The 20,869-nt window shown below is 37.5% G+C and overlaps 1 protein-coding gene across 4 annotated transcripts in view; it reads right to left on the reverse strand.

The window, feature by feature from the left end:
- Positions 1-20,869, reverse strand: part of RFX7 (regulatory factor X7) — a 144,539-nt gene that overhangs the window by 11,217 nt on the left and 112,453 nt on the right. For all 4 annotated transcript variants that reach the window (XM_025295635.3, XM_025295634.3, XM_025295633.3 and 1 more), the window contains exons 6-7: positions 2,376-2,492; positions 1,007-1,091 (exon numbers count right to left, since the gene is read on the reverse strand). In XM_025295635.3, coding sequence (XP_025151420.3) covers positions 1,007-1,091; positions 2,376-2,492 — 202 coding nt within the window. The remainder of the gene's footprint in view (positions 1-1,006; positions 1,092-2,375; positions 2,493-20,869) is intronic.

A 20,869-nucleotide genomic window follows, 5' to 3' on the forward strand; every position in this document is an offset into this window, starting at 1 on the left:
TGAGTGAAAGTCACTCAGTTGTGTCCGACTCTTTGTGACCCCATGGACTATAGTTCATCAGATTCCTCTGTCCATGGAATTCTTCAGGCAAGAATACTGGAGTGGGTTGCCATTTCCTTCTCCAGGGGATCTTTTTGACCCAGGGAGTGAACCTGGGTCTCCTGCATTGTAGGCTGATTCTTTACTGTCTAAACCACCAGTGAAGCCCTTTAATCAGAAGATATAATCTGAATCTGTCAGGTCAAAGCAGTACTAAGTGACTGGTGTTGGCAGGCATAAAAGTAGATCCTTGCAAATATGAGTCCTATGCCTGTACCTACTGGTGCATAGCCATCAGCAGCATTGTGAATATAACATCTAAACATATGTTGTTAAACATACATGAAGAATAACAGATCTGAATTTTTCTAAAAGCCTTTTCTAACATCAAGAAAACAAACTATGCCATGAACTATATTTTCTCTTCTGAAAACATTCATTCTATACACATTACTCTGTAGCTCAAATATTCCATTTGATGATATATACCATGAATATATCTATAAATCAGCAACTTTAGATCCATCTTTTTTCCCCTTAATTTCAAGAGCCATGTGAAATAAGTAATGTACGCTAACAGTGTCCAGCCATTATTGAGTTTTTGGCTCATTTATTTAATAAAAGGTGCAGTTCCTGGTCCCTGGTTTAATCCAAATGAGACTATGTAGTATGCATTTCAATGTTGATAATAAGGTACAATTTTACTTGGGATTCCCTGGTGGCTTAGCTGGTAAAGAGTCCACCTGCAGTGTAGGAGACCTGGGTTCAATTCCAGGGTTGAGAAGATACCCTGGAGAAGGGAACAGCTTACCCACTCTAGTATTCTGGCCTGGAGAATTCCATGGACCAAACAGTCCAAACACATGACTGTTGTTTGTTTATCCAAATGAGACTATGCAGTATGCATTTCGATGTTGATAATAACGTACAATTTTACTTATTAAAAATAAAAGGCAGAAATTCTTACCCCATCTCCAGTTTTGTGAAAATCAAGATTGGGCAGTGTTGGCATATGAACAAAAGCTTTTTTTCTTAGTCCACTGTAGCAATATGTAATAAATGGTCAAGGTCTAAAGTACTCTACATTAAATGAACTGTTTATATAGTTAGCACTTGGAAAGCAACCATATATGAAATGAGAATAAAATCGGCCTGAGACATCATCTACTTTCTGAGTTCTTTAGGCAGAGACTTTAATATTAGAAACTCAGGACACCTTTACTCTTTTGAAACTGCAACAGTTCTTATAGAATATTACCATCTTAAAGGAAACAAAATGATTCTCATCTGGTATAAATTTTATGAATAAATGTTCCTAATAAGCTGTGCCAGCCACCAGTAACAAACAGGTCAGAAGGAAAGGAATATCCAGATGGAAACCTGGCAGAGAGAAGGGAAACTCTAGCCAGGGCACAGGGACAAAAACAACTCTTAAGAGTGTCACAAGGGCTTTAACCTTTTCACTTCTCTTTTTCCACTGAAACACACAGGATTATCACCTGTAACATGCCAATGACACACCAAGACATTTTTGTTTGCACTCAGGAAACAAGACTAGGTCGTGCAACTAGTAGTTAAAGAACACCTGCCTGGAGTCGTTTTAGAAAACAGCCTCTCCCCTTCCCCTTCTCATCTCCTCCACAGAAGAATTTTCATGATTTGAAAGAGGCCAACAGCTAAGCAGAGAGAAATGATGTATTTCTAATAGGATTTCTAACCCTCCATGTGACGATCTTCTTCCAAGGGTAGGAAGAACTTTATAATAAAGTCTTAATTTTAATTTCCTTACTTCTGTTTGCTCCTATGGGGCCTTTTCTATGCCCTGGTTTAATTTTAAAATAGCCTTTAGATGATTGGATGAAAAACAGTTTAAAGATAACACTAATCCTGCAGGCCAAGTTCCACAAGAAAATTTTTTGAACGTTGTATATATCACCAGGGAGAGCCCTATGTTTCTAAGGTAGAGGAAGGAAAGATGATAAGCTAACATCTTTTTCCACTTTTACTGATATAATTTTCAAGTGCTGTCCTATGGTATACCTTGATAATCCTCATTACTAAGGAAAAGAAGATCAAACCATTAAGGACACATTACAGTGACAAAGTAAGGTGAGATCTATCACAATCTTAATAACCACCATTTGTTATTTCTCTTTCAGTGTGATAAATAGCTGGGAGAATAACATTTACAATTATTCTAAGTACTTTTGAGTTGTTTATATTTGTTGATTTAAATTTATTTCTAAATATAGTTGCTAGTTGAACTACTACAGCAGATGTTCAGTAATAAGTGAGAACTTTAAGAGATCACTGAAAATCAAACTGGTAAAGGATATTTAGATTTGCCTCTTGTGCCCAGACGACGTGCCTTCATGTTTGGAAAGACATTTTTCATAATCTTCCCGAAGTCAGCAGCACTTAATGGATGGTAACCAAGATTGTCACAATAGCTCCTACAAGAGAAGGAGGGATCAATTTAGAGAGCAACAGAACTCAGAATCACATTAGCACAGTGTCATTTCAGTAAAATCTGACCCTTATGACAAAGTGAAGAAACACATCTTCAAGTCATTCACTACAATTTTCATTGATACATGCTCATCCTTCTTTAAAGACTAACTCAGGCTTAGTTTGTTTCATCCTCAGGGCATACAGTATTACTGCTTTTAACAGCAGAAACTAACACTCAACCAGTTGGGCTCTATGTTTCCACATATGTCTCAAGCTCATATACTGGAATAATTTCCAATGTAAACATTATGGGTGTCAGACACAGACAAGACTACTACATGGTTTAGATTACAAACATGATATATTATGACTAAAGGAACCTTAGGGATCATCTATACCAACATTCTCATTTTACCAGTAAGGGAAAAAAATGAAGGCACAGTGTTCTCATCCCTACCACCCCTATTAATGCCAAGAAAAATTAATAAGGCAGTAACTTCAAGTGGGACCAGGGAAACAAGCCAAGTCTTAACTACTACTAGAATCAGGTACTCTGTCTTTCTCTACAGCTGCCAGTCCTAGGTAGAAGACTAATTCCTCCTTCACCAGTTCAGCAGCAGGAAAAGGCCATTTCCTCTTGGCCTTTGGGAGAACCACTACCTGAGGCATACCAAAGAGGAAGTCAGAGGAATTGCAAAATAACTCAGTCAAATCTCCCTGTTCACTCCCCATTTCAGAATCAACCAATATAGCTTCTTGATGAAGAAGTCATGTGGTAAAGATCCAAGGAGAGAGGTTTAGGATAAACAAGAAAATCCACTAGAATGGGCAGCATATAGTGGTAACTGGGACTTGAGTTCTTGTAGTGGATGGTTGAGTATGCTGGCAACATCTTTGAAGTGATCTGAACTTGGAAGTCAAATTGGTAGACACTCAGGAGAAGGATGGGAGCCTCAACAGAGAGGATGGGTAGGTCTGAAGACTGGTGTTTTTCTTGATTGTACCCTCCCTGTTGCAGCACCAAGCACCGCACACTCCTGTTGTGGGTGGGGCTGGGGGAAGGAGTGGAGGTGCCTAGCAGATGAATTCTCAACAATGCTGCAGAGCAGGGAGAAGAGAAAGGAGCTGATATGTACTGCGAATTCCCTTTATAAGGAATATTAGACACATCATATTTAAGCTGAGACTAAATGTGATACTCCCAGCGGTTCAGGGGCCAAGGTTTAAAGTGCAAAGTGAAGCAATGATCTTCTGCAGAACTGACAATTTAAATAAATGAACTGCATCAAATCATAACCATTTCACTAGCAAGTTAAATCAGTCATCTTTATGATTTAAACGAGCACAGAAAGAAAATGTGAATGAGCTCTTTTACAACTTAGGGCCATGATACTTGTTTCCTCTACCTCGAATATTTTCTTACCCTTCAAGTTCCATACTGGTATGATTCTGTCTTCCCTATCCAAAGCAGCGCTCTCCTGCCATGCCCTCACCACCTTCCTTATCTGTGTACTTTGTATCTTTTATTCTCCTAGCTTCCAATTATGTAACAGCTAATTTATTTGTTGTTTGTCTCCTCCATTAGACTGTAAGTGCAGCCAGGGCAGTGACCATGTTTATTTGGTTCACCACTGTATTCTTAGAACAAGGAACAAGACTGAAGAATCACATTAAACCTTAATATGACATATAACTTGATATGACTTTAAATATGACTTAGTAAGTATGTCATATTTAAAATGACAAGAAACCTTAAAGAAACACATTGAAGCAATGTGCAAATGAAGCAAAGAAAGAAAACAGTGCCTACTGGCTCCTATAACAGCACTGGCAGGTGGGCCTAAAAAACCTGAAATCATATAAAGAGAAAGCAATGAGTCTAATGAGAGATATAATATCCATTCTATCCTCCTTTTGTGACTGAGGTTTTGATTTTTTTTTTTTCACTGTATTAGTACACTAAAGTTCTTTACTTTGGCAGAAGGGGTAGGCAGAAGGTTGGCAAAACTAAGTGTCAGGATGACCGATGCAAAATTTGCTTGTCAAATTGAACTAATCCTGAGTATGATTTTAGAATGTGAACATCCAGTTTCATCTGGTTTTTGACTCTTATTTATGCCACTAAAAGACAGGAATTCATCAGGAGAATAAATTTTTAAAACAATGAACTTACCTTTAAAATATTCTTTAGCAGATAAATGTAAAACGTACTTTGGAGACATATAAACAGCTCAAATTATACCTCCTGAATCAAACAGAAGGCAATGTTGGGAATAAAACTACTTATGACTCAACACTCTACACTTTGAAATCTTACACGTCTAAGAGAAAACAGAGTGCCTCAGTTTGAAAGTAGCAATAACAACACCTGAACAGGTCATCAATTTCTTTGTGAAATGAGTTCAGAAGGTTGTATAGTTCAACTTCCTGCCAGGTATGGAAACGGCTATCCTCAAATGGGTATCTGAGCACTTTGCTTGAGAGAGAGAGCCCTAGATTGTGAGGTGGTCTAACCAATCTTCAGTGGTTCTAATTACCAAAGAAAAAGAATTTCATTATTACAGGCTCTTCCCTACTGAGAAGTTCCAGATATTCAATGACTCTTTAATATACCAATAATCAAGTATTTATCGGCTCCTCTGTCCATGGCATTCTCCCAGCAAGAATCCTGGGCTGGGTAGCCATTCCCTTCTCCAGGGGTTCCCCCCGACCTAGGGATCAAACCTGGATCTCCTGCATCACAGGCAGATTCTTTGCTGTCTGAGCCATTTACAGGCTATCCTACTTATTCACAATTTTGAAACCAGGACTATATAACACATCATAGGTCATTCCAGGCCATGTCAAGATCTTGGTTAGTTTATATCTTGTTTTCCTGCTTCATAACTTTAACTGCAGTTTGATCAAGCAAGATATGGTATCAATTAACACCTAACTCAGCATCAGATTATATTTATTCAGGACTAAAAAAAAAAGGGAAGGCACAGAGAATGTCCTATTCACAGGATAACTAACAGTCTACTGCCATTCTTGAAATCAGATTTCTCTTTTTGTTTTACTGTTTTTTTTTTTTTTTTGAAGTATGCTTTACAGACTTTGAAGTTAAGCTTAACATTTAATATGGCCAACATGTCACTCAAAATCTTCAGCAGCAAGTCTATCTTTAAAGTTTATTCATACCATTTACAAATAAACTATGTAAGCTAACAGTAAACATTGTTTAAAGGTACAAAAATATAAATGAAAATCATAAAATACTTGTGGCAAAATACAGTCATAGGATACATAACAATACTTAGACATTTTTGGACTGCTTCGTACATGTTACTTCATTTAATTCCACCCCAAGTTTCCCTGATAGCTCAGTTGGTAAAGAATCTGCCTGCAATGCAGGAGACCCCTGATTGATTCCTGGGTCAGGAAGATCCTCTGGAGAAGGGATAGGCCACCCATTCCAATATTTTCAGGCTTCCCTTGTGGTTCAGCTGGTAAAGCAATGTGGGAGACCTGAGTTCAATCCTTGGGTTGGGAAGATCCCCTGGAGAAGGGAAAAGCCATCCACTTCAGTATTCTGGCCTGGAGAATTCCATGGACTATACAGTCTATGGGGTTGTAAAGAATTCTCCAGGCCAGAGTAGTGGAGTAGGTAGCCTTTCCCTTCTCCAGGGAATCTTCCCAACCCAGGAATCGAAGCCATGTCTCCTGCACTGTAGGCGGATTCTTTACCAGCTGAGCCACTACTGCCTAAATGCCAGTTAATGAGGATGGTGACAATAGCCCCTAGAGTGCAATTAAGCCGTCTCAATGCAATGACACATTTCTACCTATAAAAAGATTGATGAAAGGATAATCTGTATATTATCATGTAGAAAATAAAGGAAAATACCATTACATGTTTATGAAATGGTATAAAGTCCAACTGCTTTTCTTCATAAGAACATGCTTTCAATTTGTGTACCAAAAGTTCTAATTGGGTTATGGACTCCTACAAATTCAAGGCATCTACTTCTGACTTAATGCGTGATTTCAAAATGCTTTTTTTTTTTAAACCCTTGGACCCACTTCACTCATCTTTCCCAGCCTTTACGATCATCCTTTTCGCAACCAACAATAAATTATCTCTGTTAGCTTTTTTAAAAAGAATTTTTAGTTGCAACATGTATGCGAGATCCACATTGTATTTGTCTTTCCTCTGTCTGATTTACTTCACTTAGCATAATGCTCTTGAGGTCCATCCATGTTGCTGCAAATGCCAAGCTTTCATTCTTTCTTAAGGCTGAATAATATTCCGCTATGTATATGCACAATGTCTTTATCCATTCACTCACTGATGGACATTTAGGTTGTTTCCATATCTTGGCTTTTATAAACAGTGCTGCAGTGAACATGGCAGTGCCTATATTTTCAAGTTAGTGTTTTCATTTTTCAGATATACAGCCAGAAGCAGAATAGCTGGATCAATTTCTCAAGACCCTCCATACTGTTTTTCATAGTGACTGCACCAATTTATATTCCTTCCAACAGCACACAAGGGTTCAATTTTCTTGACATCCTCACCAATGCTTGTAATTTGTTGTCTTTTTGATAACAGTCACTCTGACAGGTGTGAGGTGATAGTTCATTGTGGTTTTGATTTGCATTACCCTGATGATTAGTGATGCTGAGCATCTTTTCATATACCTCTTGTTCATCTTGATGTCTCTTTTGGAAAATGTCTATTTATATCTTCTACCCAATTGAAAAATCAAATTATTTTTGTTCTTGTTGAGTTGAATGATTTTTTATACACTTTGAATATTAACCCTTTAACAGATATATGACTTGCAACTCACTAGGTTGCCTTTTTATTTGGCTGATAGTTTTAATGCAGTTCTATTTGTTTATCTTTGATTTTTAAAAATTCTATCTTTGCTGTCAGATTAAAAAAAATCATCGCCAAGACCCACATCAAGAAGTGGGTCTTATCCAAATGCAGAAGAATACATCTTCTTCTCAAGTGCATTCTCCAGGATACATTTTGGGACACAAATCAAACCTCTGTAAATTTAAGAAAAATTAAATCATATCGAGCATCTTCTCTGACCACAACATTATGAGACTAGATATCAATTACAACAACAAAAAACCCCTGTGAGAAACACAAACATGTGGAGATTAAACAACACATTTCTAAATAACCAACAGGTTACTGAAGGTATTAAAAAGGAAATCAAAGATCTGACAGAAATAAATGAAAAAGAAATGAAAGGAACAATAGTAAAGATTAATAAAACTAAAAGCTGGTTCTTTGAGAAGATAAACAAAATTGACAAACCTTTAGCCAGACTCATCAAGGAAAAAAGGGAGAAGAATCAACTCAACAAAATTAGAAATGAAAAAGGAGAGGTTACAACAGACAATGCAGAAATACAAAGGATTATAAGAGACTATTATGAACAATTATATGGCAATAAAATGTATAACCCGGAAGAAATGTACTGATTCTTAGAAAAGTTTAATCTTCTAAGACTGAACCAGGAAGACACAGAAATTATGAACAACCCAATTACAAACACTCAAATTGAAGCTGTGATCAAAAATCTCCCAAAAAACAAAAGCTCAGGACCAGATGGCTTCACAGGAGAATTTTATCAATCATTTAGAGAAGAGCTAAAGCCTATCCTTCTAAAACTCTTTCAAAAAATTGCAGAGGAAGGAACACTTTCAAACTCATTCTACAAGGCCTCCATCACCCTGACACAAAAACCAGACAAAGACAACACAATAAAAGAAAACCACAGGCCAATATCACTGATGAACATAGATGCAAAAATCCTCAACAAAATTTTAGCAAATAGAATTCAGCAACACATCAAAAAGCTCATACACCATGCATTACCAGGTTGGGTTTATTCCAGGAATGCAAGGATTCTTCAATATATGCAAATCAATCAATGTGACACACCATATTAACAAATTGAAAGATTAAAAACCATACGATAATCCCAGTAGATGCAGAAAAAGCTTTTTACAAAATTCAGCACCCATTTGATTAAAACTCTTAAAAAAATGGGCAGAGAAGGAACCTACCTCAACATAGTAAAGGCTGTATATGATAAGCGTATAGCAAGCATTATTCTCAATGGTGAAAAACTGAAAGCATTCCCCCTAAGATCAGGAACAAAACAAGGGTGTCCACTTTCACCACTATTATTCAACATAGTTCTGGAAGTTCTAGCTACAGCAGTCACAGAAGAAAAAGAAATAAATCCAGATTGGAAAAGAAGAAGTAAAGCTCTCACTGTTTGAAGATGACATGATACTGTACATAGAAAACCCTAAAGATAGTATCAGAAAATTACTAGAGCTAATCAGTGAATTTAGCAAAGTTGCAGGATAAAAAATCACTTGTACACACAAGTGATTCAGGATACACAGAAATCACTTGCATTTCTATATACTAACAATGAAAAATCAGAAAGAGAAATTAAGGAATCAATCCCATTCACCATTGCAACAAAAAGAATGAAATATCTAGGAATAAACTTACCTAAGGGGGCAAAAGACCTGAACACAGAAAATTATAAGACACTGATGAAAGAAATCAAAGATGACATGAACAGATGGAGAGATATTCCATGTTCCTGAGCAGGAAGAATCAATATTGTGAAAATGACTATACTACCAAATACAATCTACAGATTCAATGTGCGCTCTATCAAATTACCAATGGCATTTTTCACAAAACTAGAACAAAAAATTTCACAATTCATATGGAAACACAAAAAACCCTGAAGAGCCAAAGCAGTCTTAAGAAAGAAGAATGGAGCTGGAGGAATCAACCTTCCTGACTTCAGATTATACTACAAAGCTACAGTCATCAAGACAGTATGGTACTGGCACAAAAACGGAAATATAGACCAATGGAACAAGATAGAAAGCCCAGAAATAAACCCATGCACCTATGGGTACCTTATTTTTGACAAAGGAAGCAAGAATATACAATGGGGCAAAGACAACCTCTTCAATAAATGGTGCTGGGAAAACCAGACAGCTACATGTAAAAGAATGAAATTAGAACACTTCCTAACACATACACAAAGATAAATTCAAAATGGATTAAAGACCTAAATGTAAGACCAGAAACTATAAAACTCTTAGAGGAAAACATAGGCAGAACACTCTATGACATAAATCAAAGCAAGATCCTCTATGACCCACCTTCTAGAGTAACAGAAATAAAAACAAAAGTTAACAAGTGAGACCTGATTAAACTTAACAGCTTTTGCACAGCAAAGGAAACTATAAGCAAGGTGAAAAGACACCCTCAGAATGGGAGAAAATAATAGCAAATGAAACAATTGACAAAGGATTAATTTCCAAAATATATAAGCAGCTCATACAACTCAATACCAGAAAAACAACCCAATCAAAAAGTGGGGAAAAGACCCAGACATTTCTCCAAAGAAGACATACAGACGGCTAACAAACACACGAAAAGATGCTCAACATCACTCATTATTAGAGAAATGCAAATCGAAACTACAATGAGATATCACCTCATACCAGTCGGAATGGCCATCATCAGAAAGTCTACAAACAATAAATTCTGGAGAGGATATGGAGAAAAGGGAAAGCTCTTGCACTGTTGGTTGGAATGTAAATTGATACAGCCACTATGGAAGACAGTATGGAGATTCTTTAAGATTAAAACTAGGAATAAAACCACCATATGACCCAGCAATCCCATTCCCAGGCATATACCCTGAGGAGGCCAAAACTGAAAAAGACACATGTAACCCATTGTTCACTGCAGCACTATTTACAATAGCTAGAACATGGAAGCAATCTAGATGTCCATTGACAGATGAATGGATAAAGAAGTCGTGGTACATATACACAATGGAATATTACTCAGCCATAAAAAGGAACATATTTGAGTCAGTTCTGAGGTGGATGAAAGTAGAACCTATTATCCAGAGTGAAGTGAGTCAGAAAGAGAAAGATAAATAACATATTCTAACGCATATATATGGAATCTAGAAAAATGGTACTCTAGTATTTATCTACAGAGCAGCAATGGAGAAACAGACAGAGAGAATAGACTTATGGACATGGGGAAAGAGGAGAAGAGGGTGAGGTGTATGGATAGAGTAACATGGAAACTTACATGACCATATGTAAAATAGATAGCCAATGGGAATTTGCTGTATGGCTTAGGAAACTCAACAGGGGCTCTGTATCAATCCAGAGGGGTGGGATGGGGAGGGAGATGGGAGGGAGGTTCAAAAGGAAAGGGATATATGTATACCTATGGCTGATTCATATTGAGGTCTGACAGAAAACAACAAAATTCTGTAAAGCAATTATCCTTCAATAAAAAAATTAATTAATTAAAAGATGTGGTACATATATACATTGGAAAAAAAAAAAGAAGTGGGTCTTGCTACCTATCTTTTCTTCTAGGAGTTCATGATTTTAGGTCTTGTGTTCAAGCCTTCAATCCAGTTTGAGGAAATTTTTCATGTGGTATAAAATCCCAGTTTCATTCTTCTGCATGAAGCTCTCCAGTTTCCCCAACACCATTTATTGAAGAGACTGTCCTTATCCCACTGCATAATTTTGGCTTCTTTGTTGTAAGTTAATTGACTATATATGTGTGGGTTTATTTCTGGCCTCTCTATTCAGCTTCATTCAACTATATGTTTTCATGCCAACACCATATTGTTACAAAATAGAGTTTGAAATCAGGGGGTATGATGCCTGAAGGTTTGTTCTTCTTTCTCAAGATTTTTTGGCTGCTTGAGGTCTTTTTTGGTCCCACACAAATTTTAGAATTCCTTGTTCTGTTTCTATGAAAAATGATATTGGAATTTTTATTTGGATTGTATTTAATCTGTGGACTGCTTTGATTAGTACAGACATTTAACACTATTAATTCTTCCAACCCATGAGGACAAACTGTCTCTCCATTTATTTGTGTTTTCTTCAATTACTTTCCTTGATGTCTTGTAGTTTTTCAGTGTACAGGTCCTGAACACTGGTGGTTAAATGTAATCCTAAATTTTTTTTTTTTTTGATACAACTGTAAATGGGATTGTTTTCTTAATTTTGCTTTCTGACAGCTTTTAAAAAAATACAATAACTCTATTTATTTATTTTTGGCTGTGCTGGGTCTTTGTTGCTGCACTGGTTTTTCTGTAGTTGTGTGAATGGGGGCTACTCTCTAGCTGTGGTACACAGATTTCTCACTGCAGTGGCTTCTGCTGTTGTGGAGCACAAGCTCTAGGGCATGTGGGCTTCGGTAGTTGTGGCTCCCAGGCTCTAGAGCACAGGTTCAATAGTTGGGGCGCACAGGCTTAGTTGCTCTGTGGCATTTGGGATCTTCCCAGATCATGTATCAAACCTGTGTCTCCTGTACTGGCTGACAGATTCTTTACCACTAAACTACCAGGGAAGCCCTGATAGTGTGTAGAAATGAAAAAGATTTTTGTGTATTCATTTGAACCCCACAACATTACTCAATTTATTAGTTCTAATTGTTTTTTGTTGGACTCTTTAGGGTTTTCTATATATAATATCATGTCACCTGCAAATCGTTGACAGGTTACTTTCTCCTTTCCAATAGGGATGCCTTTTATTTCTTGTTCTTGCCTACTTGCAAGGGCTAAGACTCCCAGTACTGTGGTGAATAAAAGTGGCAAGAGTGGGCAGCTTTTGAGTATGACATTGGTTGTGGGCTTGTTGTATATGGCTTCTGTTATGTTGAAGTACATTTCCTTCACAGTTGCTTTATTGAGTTTTTTTCAGCATAAATGAATGTTGATTTCTGTCAAATGCTTTTCCTGTAGCTACTGAGATAACCATATGATTTTTATCCTTCACTTTGTGTTGTATCACATTGATTGATTTGTGAATGTTGACCCAGCAACATTTATCTCTAGAATAAATCCCACTTGATCATGTTGTATGATCCTTTTAACATATTGTTGAATTCAGTTTGCTACTATTTTCTGAGAATTTTTACATCTATATTCAACAGGAATATTGTCTGTAATTTTCTTTTCTTTCGGCATCCTTGTCTGGTTTTGGGATCAGGGTAATTCTGGCTTCATGAAATGAGTTTGGAAGTTTCCACCCACCTCTTCTATTTTTTCAAAGAGTTTGAGAAAGATAGGTAGTAATTCTTCTTTAAATGTTTGGTAGAACATTTGGGAGGTTTTTGATTACTGATTCAATCTCCTTAACTAGTAATTAGTTGGTTCAAATTTTCTATTTCTTTATGATCTCAGTCTTGGTAGGTTGTATGTTTCTAGGAATTTATCCATTTCTTCCAGATTGTTCACTATGTTGGCATGTCACTGTCTAAAGTAGTCTCTTATGATCCTTTGTATTTCTGCAGTATCAGTTGTACTATCTCCCCTTCATTTCTGATGTCATTTATTTGACTCCTCTCTTTTTCTCTTGGTGACTCTAGCTAACAGTTTTTCTGCTCTTTGTTATTTCCTTCCTTCTACTGACTTTGGGCTTTGTTCTTCTTTAACTAGTCTCTTGAGGTGAAAAGAAAGGTTTTTTGAGGCTGCTGTTGTTTCTTGAGGTAGGCATTTATCACCATGAACTTCCCTCTTTAACTCTGCTGAGTAGAGTACTCTTTATTGGAGATTTTTCCCTTTCAGGATTTTGAATATATTGTGCCAGTCCCATCTGGCTTATAAAGTTTCTGCTGACAAATCTGCAGATAATCTTATGGGGGTCTGCTTATTTGTAACTGGTTGCTTTTTCTTGCTGCTTTAAAGATTTTCTCCTTGTATTTAACTTTTGACATTTTAATTATAATGTGTCTTATCTCCATTTTATTAAGGTTTTTTTGCTGAGGTTTTACCTTATGCTTTATTTGGAACATATTCCTTTGTTTCTTTATTTTGCTTGATGTTGTGATGGTTTCTATGCAGTAGATGAAACCACCACCCACAGTCTTGAAGGAGTACAGGAGATGAAATTCATTGTTCAAACCTGTCCTAGGTCTTGGTTTGGCCCTTAAACTTTTGTACTTGTCCAAGTGGTCTATTATATTTTTTAATAACTCCCACTACTTAAGTATGTACCAAGACCTATCAGGGCCCCAAAGAAGGGGATCTCAGCACCTAAAATCAGGCTGACTGAAGTCAGACCCTTAGTAGCAGCTTTTAAAAGTATGCAGGTATATACAGGTCAGTCACAAACATAAGCCCTGCTGGCACCAGAGCCCAACAATCTGGAGGTGTCCCCTGGGCAGTTGCAAAAACCAGGGCTCCTGAAAAGAGTGTAAGCACTTTTCTGTGAGACACTGGTTAGCTGGAGCAAGACAGAGGGAAAGAGGTGAGATTACCTCTGTTTCTTTTGAGTAGCTCCGTAGGCCACTAGACATACCCCAAACCTGAGGCCTGCCCCTTGGGCCAGAGCAAAAAAGCCTCTTTCACAGAAAAACTGGGAGGCTGTGCCCAAGTCTGCTGGCTGTGCAGTGTCTTGGGGGTGGTACTTCACCAAGAATTATCACTCCAACCGCCACATTCCATTGGAATGGCCCAGGAATGCAAGCCCCTCTGACTACCAGAGCCAGTTAATTTAGCAGCATTCCCTAGGCAGCAGCTACAAAACCCAGGCTGCTAGATGCGAGTAAACCTCCCCTTGGGGGCATACTGGCACTCAGGAGTGTGGCAGAGGGAGAGCATGAAGACAGCACCAGCTCTCTGATGTCTCCGAAAAGGATTACAATCAGTCCCCAGATGCACACTTACTTAGAAGCCTACCCCCTCAGGCTGCAGCCATCACAGCCGGGTAACAGGTCTCTTTCACAGAAAAACCGAGCTCTTGGGTCTGTGACTGTTATTGTGCCTGGAGGTGGGAGTTATGAAAGAACTCTTTCTCTGTTGGTTACAGTTCCATGGGACCCAGGACTATAAGCTCCACTGGCACCCATCCCATGCTATGTAGATGTCTCCTCTGGCAGCAGCTATAAAACTCAGGGTGCCAGACAAGGGTATAATCTCCTTTTTGGATGACTGTTACAGTTACATTGGACCAGGAACACAAGCTCCCCTGGCCTCCAAAGGTAGGCTGATTCATGTTGATGTATGACAGAAATCAACACATATTGTAAAGCCATTATCCTCCAATTAAAAGTAAATAAATAAATAGATTGACTGGAAATAATTTATGTAAAATAATTTAAATAGTTAAAATAAGAACTTTATCAAATTGCTTTTTATATAAAAATTTACAAGTTATCTTACCTTATCTTTAATTATATAAACTATATAATTTATATAAATTATATAAACTGGACAGAAGTTGCAAAAATCAGGGAACCAGATACATGTAGTAGCTTCCTTCTGGGTGATAACTGGTATTCTGGAGCAGAGCAAAGGAGAATGCAAAGACAGCACATACCAGTCTGTCCCTGGAGAGTGTTCCAGTTGTCTTCTATATGTGTCTTCAACCAGATGTCTGGCCCCCAGGCTGATACTTTAATGTAAGTAGGTGACCCTCTTGCACTTAAGTCTGAGCAAGACAACTCTGAGCTGAACCCTGGGGCGGGTGAGTCTAAGCATGTGGGCCCTCCAATAGCCATTACTCAGAAACTTACAGTCTTATGGGTCTCAGGACATGAGCCCCATTCGCTTTCAAAGTTAGATGTTTTGAGGGCTTGTCTCTTAGGTTCAGGTCTTAAAACATGGGCTGCCCAATGTGGGTTTGAACCCTTTGTTTCTTATGAGAACCTCTAGGTTTTGAGTTCCCTCCTGATTGAAGGTTGGTGGGGTTTATGAGCCTCTCCTACCTTCTGTGTGGTTTTCTTCCTATTTCTGTGACCTGTAGTCATCACTTAGCCAGCCTTTAGGTTTTTTAAAGAGGAAATTATTCCATTTAGACTACAGACTCAATATGTCCATGGGAGGAGGTGAATTCAAGATCTTATATCACCATCTTGAACTATTTTCCCAGGTATTTTTTATGATACACATTTCATAGATGAGAAACTTGCATAAAGGGGTACATCTGGAATTTGGTCATCAAGCCTAATCCATTCATTTTACAGATAAGAAGCTTTTATTACTAACTAGTGAGTATAAGCAAACTGAATGCTTGGAAAGCAACCAAAACTATCACTGAAATTTTTCTAATATTTATAAAGAAGAATATATTAAAAAGTATTAATTTCTATTAAAAGCCTATTCCTTACCAAGACCTACAGTATTACTAACATTCATGTATTCCAGATGACAATAAAAGATATGGGAATATAGAACAGTCCCAAAGACACAGTAGCATTATACTCCCTTACAAGTATTAAGAAAATGATGTATTTGCTAGCTAACACATAAATGAGGCAAAAGTAATATGGTCAAACATCTAATTAGCCTGAGCCTTTGAACGTTTAACAGTTGTTGAAATCCTCCAGTAATTTTAAGGTGCAATTAGATCTCTGGAGAGAAAACTCTTTGAAAGGGCTTAACCTTGATCACAAACACGTTTCATGTTCTGGGCAGAACAATGATACACAGTTGAGTCTGAGGCATGGCTGAAGTTCACCAGGCTCTGGCATTTGGTAGGAACACTCAGAGAACACTGCAGAAGTACATAGTGTAAAGTACATGATGATTTGGTGTCCCAGAGAACAGAACAGTTGGAAAAGCAAGGCGTAAATCTCTGGTTAGTTATAGCGTCTTTCAGTCTAGGTCCTGGAGAGAAATTAAGAGCTGTTAAACAGTACTACTAAGTTGAGCTTAGACTAAGATCAAATATCACCTTTCAAATTCAGCTGATAAATCTTATTTTTGTGGCAACTACATAATAAACAATTTATCTAAAAGATAAGTTTGAAAACAACAAAATTAAAGAAGAGTTAAACTATCATATATATATAAATGTATATATAATATATATAATGAACGCTCATGTATGACCTTACTAACCAGGTCTTTCCTTCTAATTTGCCTTTCCTTTTTTATGGGATTACTGGCTGAAATGACTTTAGGTATTAATCCCATGAAAAAGATTCAGTCATGATGAATCATGATTGGTATATTAAGGATATTATCCTGAAGTTTTAGAATTACTAATAAAAAATATAAACTTCAAGGTAGTCACTGACAAATCCTGAATAAGTTTGAGAAAAAAATTTGTGTCAATTTTTAAATAATAAAAAGTAATATTTCTGCTTTTATTATTTCTTTTTTTTTTCTATAATGAATAAATTTATTGTCTTACAAAAATCATTGTCTAGAAATATGGGAATACAAGAAAAGATATTCGCAGTCAGGTGTCTGGTGGTCAACTGCCAGTACAATTCATAAAGGGGAAAAAAATCAAAGATTCCAAACCCACAAATTCTTCCCAACAGATGTTAAAGCTTTTAACCCAAAAGGTTTGTGTTTTCAAGCACGTTGCAGAGGATCAAGGATTTATAATTAACACTGATTCATTGTCACTGAATGTTTGTAATACCACTTTGACTAGAGAGGTACATGATATGAAGCACAGTCAAAACTTAATACATTAAGTTGTTACAGAGGCAAATAATATATTTAACATTGTCTTAGTACTGTAGTGTCTAAGGCACTTTCTGTAATGTCAGTTTGATTAACTATCAACCCAAAACAGAATGCTAAATGTTTACTGTAACACTGTCCCGAGGGGGTGGGGAGGGAGAAATGAAAAAGGAGTCATCCACTGGCATGTCAACATTCAGGCGGGTGGCCTCTGTTCCCGAGGTGCTGTCCCCCTCACTGACAGACTTGAACAAGTCTCGGACACAAAACCAATCTTCCCATTTTGGGCTCAAAGCAGCAGCTGAATTTGCAAGGTCAGCATGAGAGCCTGGCTGGCGAGGAAGGGTGTCCCCCTAGCTTCTGCTCTGGGGGGTGCTTTTATTATTTCTTAAGAAAGACTTGATTTCTCACTATTGTTTATAAAACAGCTATTTAAAACAATTATCCTTTTGGTCAAATTGAACTGTAATTTTTTTTTTAATTAAAAAATAATACATATCACTTTGTAAAAGTACATACTATATTGGCGTGCTTACTTTTATTTCTAGATTGTCTCGGCTTTATATTTTAAATTAAATTAACTTCACATAAAATGTTCAGAGTATATAAATATAGTTTCTGCATACAGTTTAAGAATGAACGAAAAAACTGAAGCAGTGGGCTTTGATTCAATTAATTCTTGATTAACCATTAATGTTCTTTAAGTTTCTGCTCAAATCCGATTTTTATCACAATTTTCCTCAATAGTTTCAAATCTTTATGAAATCATTTTAGTAAAAGGATAAGTTCAGATAGGAACAAGGCTGTATATATTTAAAATACCCAAACAACTCCAACATCACTTTGTGTATTCATACCATTTTATAGATGAAGAAACTAAGGAATAGAGAAGATGATTTGCAAGTACATTAGTGAGTGGTTCTTTGTATCACCAATGAGGCAAGTAGAGTTTTATACAATGGGTATTCAATACATATATGTTGACAGGTAGCAGTACATCATTATTCTTCTGAAAAACATCGATCAGTTCCTGATTTAATCTGCTTCATAAAGTCTCAAATTAAAAAAATATATATATAGCTATGATGTAAACAGTATGGCATTCGTCTAGAAATCAAGTCAGCAGAAAATAAGGTGTGATATATCTACCTGCCTTTAATGACTATATAGAAGAGAAAAATAAACAAAGACTTAAATAGATTCTTCACAAGAAAGGATATCCAATGGGCCAAAAAGAAAAAAAAAATTAAAAAGTCACTCAACTTTATTAGTCATCAAGGAAAGGCAAACAAAAAACCTAACATCCATACACAGGTTTCCCTGATGGCTCAGTGATACAGAACCTGCCTATTAAGGTAAGAGATGCAGGTTCGATCCCTGGGCTGAGAAGATTCTCTGGTGAAGGAAATGGCAACCTACTCCAGTATTCCTGCCTAGGAAGTCCCATGGATAGAGGTGCCTGGCAGGCTGAAGTCTGTGGGGTCACAAAAAGAGTTGGGCATGACTTAATGACTAAAAAACAACAATGTCCATACAAAGTAGAATGGAAAAGGAAATTGTAATATTCATAAACAGAATTCCAAACAGCAATTAGAATGAATGAACCAAAACTACAGAAAGCAAAATGACTGAATCTTACAAACATAATGTTTATCATTATATAATTTCATTCATATAATGTTCTAAAACAAGCAAAGCTAAACCATGGTGTTAGAAGACAGGAGAGCAGTTACTCTTGGCATGGCTGGGGTGAGATGGTGGGAAGGATAGTGACTGCAAGAGGACCAAGGGGGCTCTGGGATGATGGTGATGCTCAGTTTCTTGATATGGAAGCGAGTAATAGGAACATACTCACTATGGGAAAATTTATCTAGCTATACACTTACAAGTTGTGTACTTTTCTGAGTGAATGTTACATCTCAATGAAAGTTACATTTGTTGCTGTTGTTCAGCTGCTCAATCTTGTCTGACTTTTTGCCACCCTATGGACTGTAGCACATCCGACTTCCGTGTCCTTCACCATCTCCCGGAGCTTGCTCAAACTCATGTCCACTGAGTCAGTGTTGCCATCCAACCATCTCGTCCTCTGTCATCCATTCTCCTCCTGCCTTCAATCTTTCCCAGCATCAGGGTCTTTTCCAATGAGTTGACTCTATGCATCAGGCAGCCAAAGTATTGGAGCTTCAGCTTCAGCATCAGTCCCTTCAATGAATATTCAGGATTGATTTCCTTTAGGACTGACTGGTTTGATCCCCTTGCAGTCTAAGTGACTCTCAAGAGTTTTCTCTAACACCACAGTTTGAAAGCATCAATTCTTTGGCGCTCAGTCTTCTTTATGGTCCAACTCTCATATCCATACGTAACTACTGGAAAAATCATAGCTTTGACTATACGGACCTTTGTCTGCAAAGTAATGTCTCTGCTTTTAATATGCTGTCTAGGTTTGTCATAGTTTTTCTTCCAAGAAGCAAGTGTCAGGGCTGCAGTCACCATAAGCAGTGATTTTGGAACCCAAGAAAAGAAAGTCTGTCTGTATTTCCATTGTTCTCCCATCTATTTGGCATGAAGTGATGGGACTGGATGCCATGATCTTCATATTTTGAATGTTCAATTTTAAGCCAGCTTTTCACTCTACTCTTTCACTTTCATCAAGAGGCTCTTTAGTTCCTCTTCGCTTTCTGCCATAAGGGTAATGTCATCTGCATATCTGAGGTTATTGGTATTTCTCCCTGCAATCGTGATGCCAGCATGTGCTTCATCCAGCCTGGCATATCACATGATGTACTCTGCATATAAGCAGGGTGATAATACACAGCCTTAACGTACTCCTTTCCCAGTTTGGAACCAATCTGTTGTTCTATGTCCGATTCTAACTGTTGCTTCTTGACCTGCATACAGGTTTCGCAGGAGGCAGTTAAGGAGGTCTGGTATTCCCATCTCTTTTAGAATTTTCCACAGTTTGTTGTGATCTACACAGTCAAAGGCTTTAGCGTGGTCAATGAAGCAGAAATAGATTTTTTCTGGAATTCTCTTGATTTTTCGATGATTCAGCAGATGTTGGCAATTTGATCTCTGGTTCCTCTGCCTTTTCTAAATCCAGTGTGAACATCTGAAAAATCTCGGTTCATGTATTGTTGACGCCTAGCTTGGAGAACTTTGGGCAATACTTTACTAGCATGTGAAATGGATGCAATTGTGTGGTAGTTTGAACATTCTTGGGCATTGCTCTTCTTTGGGATTGGAATGAAAACTGACCTTTTCCAGTCCTGTGGCCACTGCTGAGTTTTCCATATTTTCTGGCATATTCAGTGTAGCACTTTCACAGCATCATCTTTTAGGATTTGAAACAGTTCAGCTGGAATTCCATTACCTCCACTAGTTCTGTTTGTTGTGATGCTTCCTAAGGCCCACTTGACTTCGCATTCCAGGATGTCTGGCTCTAGGTGAACAATCACACCATTGTGGTTATCTGGGTCATGAAGATTTTTTGTACAGTTCTTCTGTGTATTCTTGCCATCTCTTCTTAATATCTTCTGCTTCTGTTAGGTCCATACTGTTTCTGTCCTTTATTATGCCCATCTTTGCATGAAATGTTCCCTTGGTATCTCCAATCTTCTCGAAGAGATCTCCAGTCTTTCTCGTTCTATTATTTTCCTGTATTTCTTGGCACTGCTCACTTAGGAAGGCTTTCTTATCTCTCCTTGCTATTCTTTGGAACTTTGCATTCAGATGGGTATACTGTTCCTTTTTGCTTCCCTTCTTTTCTCAGCTATTTGTAAGGCCTCCTCAGAGAGACAACCATTTTGCCTTTTTGCATTTCTTTTTCTTGGGGATGGTTTTGATTACTGCCTCCTGTACAATGTTACGAATCT

This window comes from Bubalus bubalis, chromosome 11 (assembly GCF_019923935.1).
Source record: "Bubalus bubalis isolate 160015118507 breed Murrah chromosome 11, NDDB_SH_1, whole genome shotgun sequence".
Classification (NCBI taxonomy): Eukaryota; Metazoa; Chordata; class Mammalia; order Artiodactyla; family Bovidae; genus Bubalus; species Bubalus bubalis.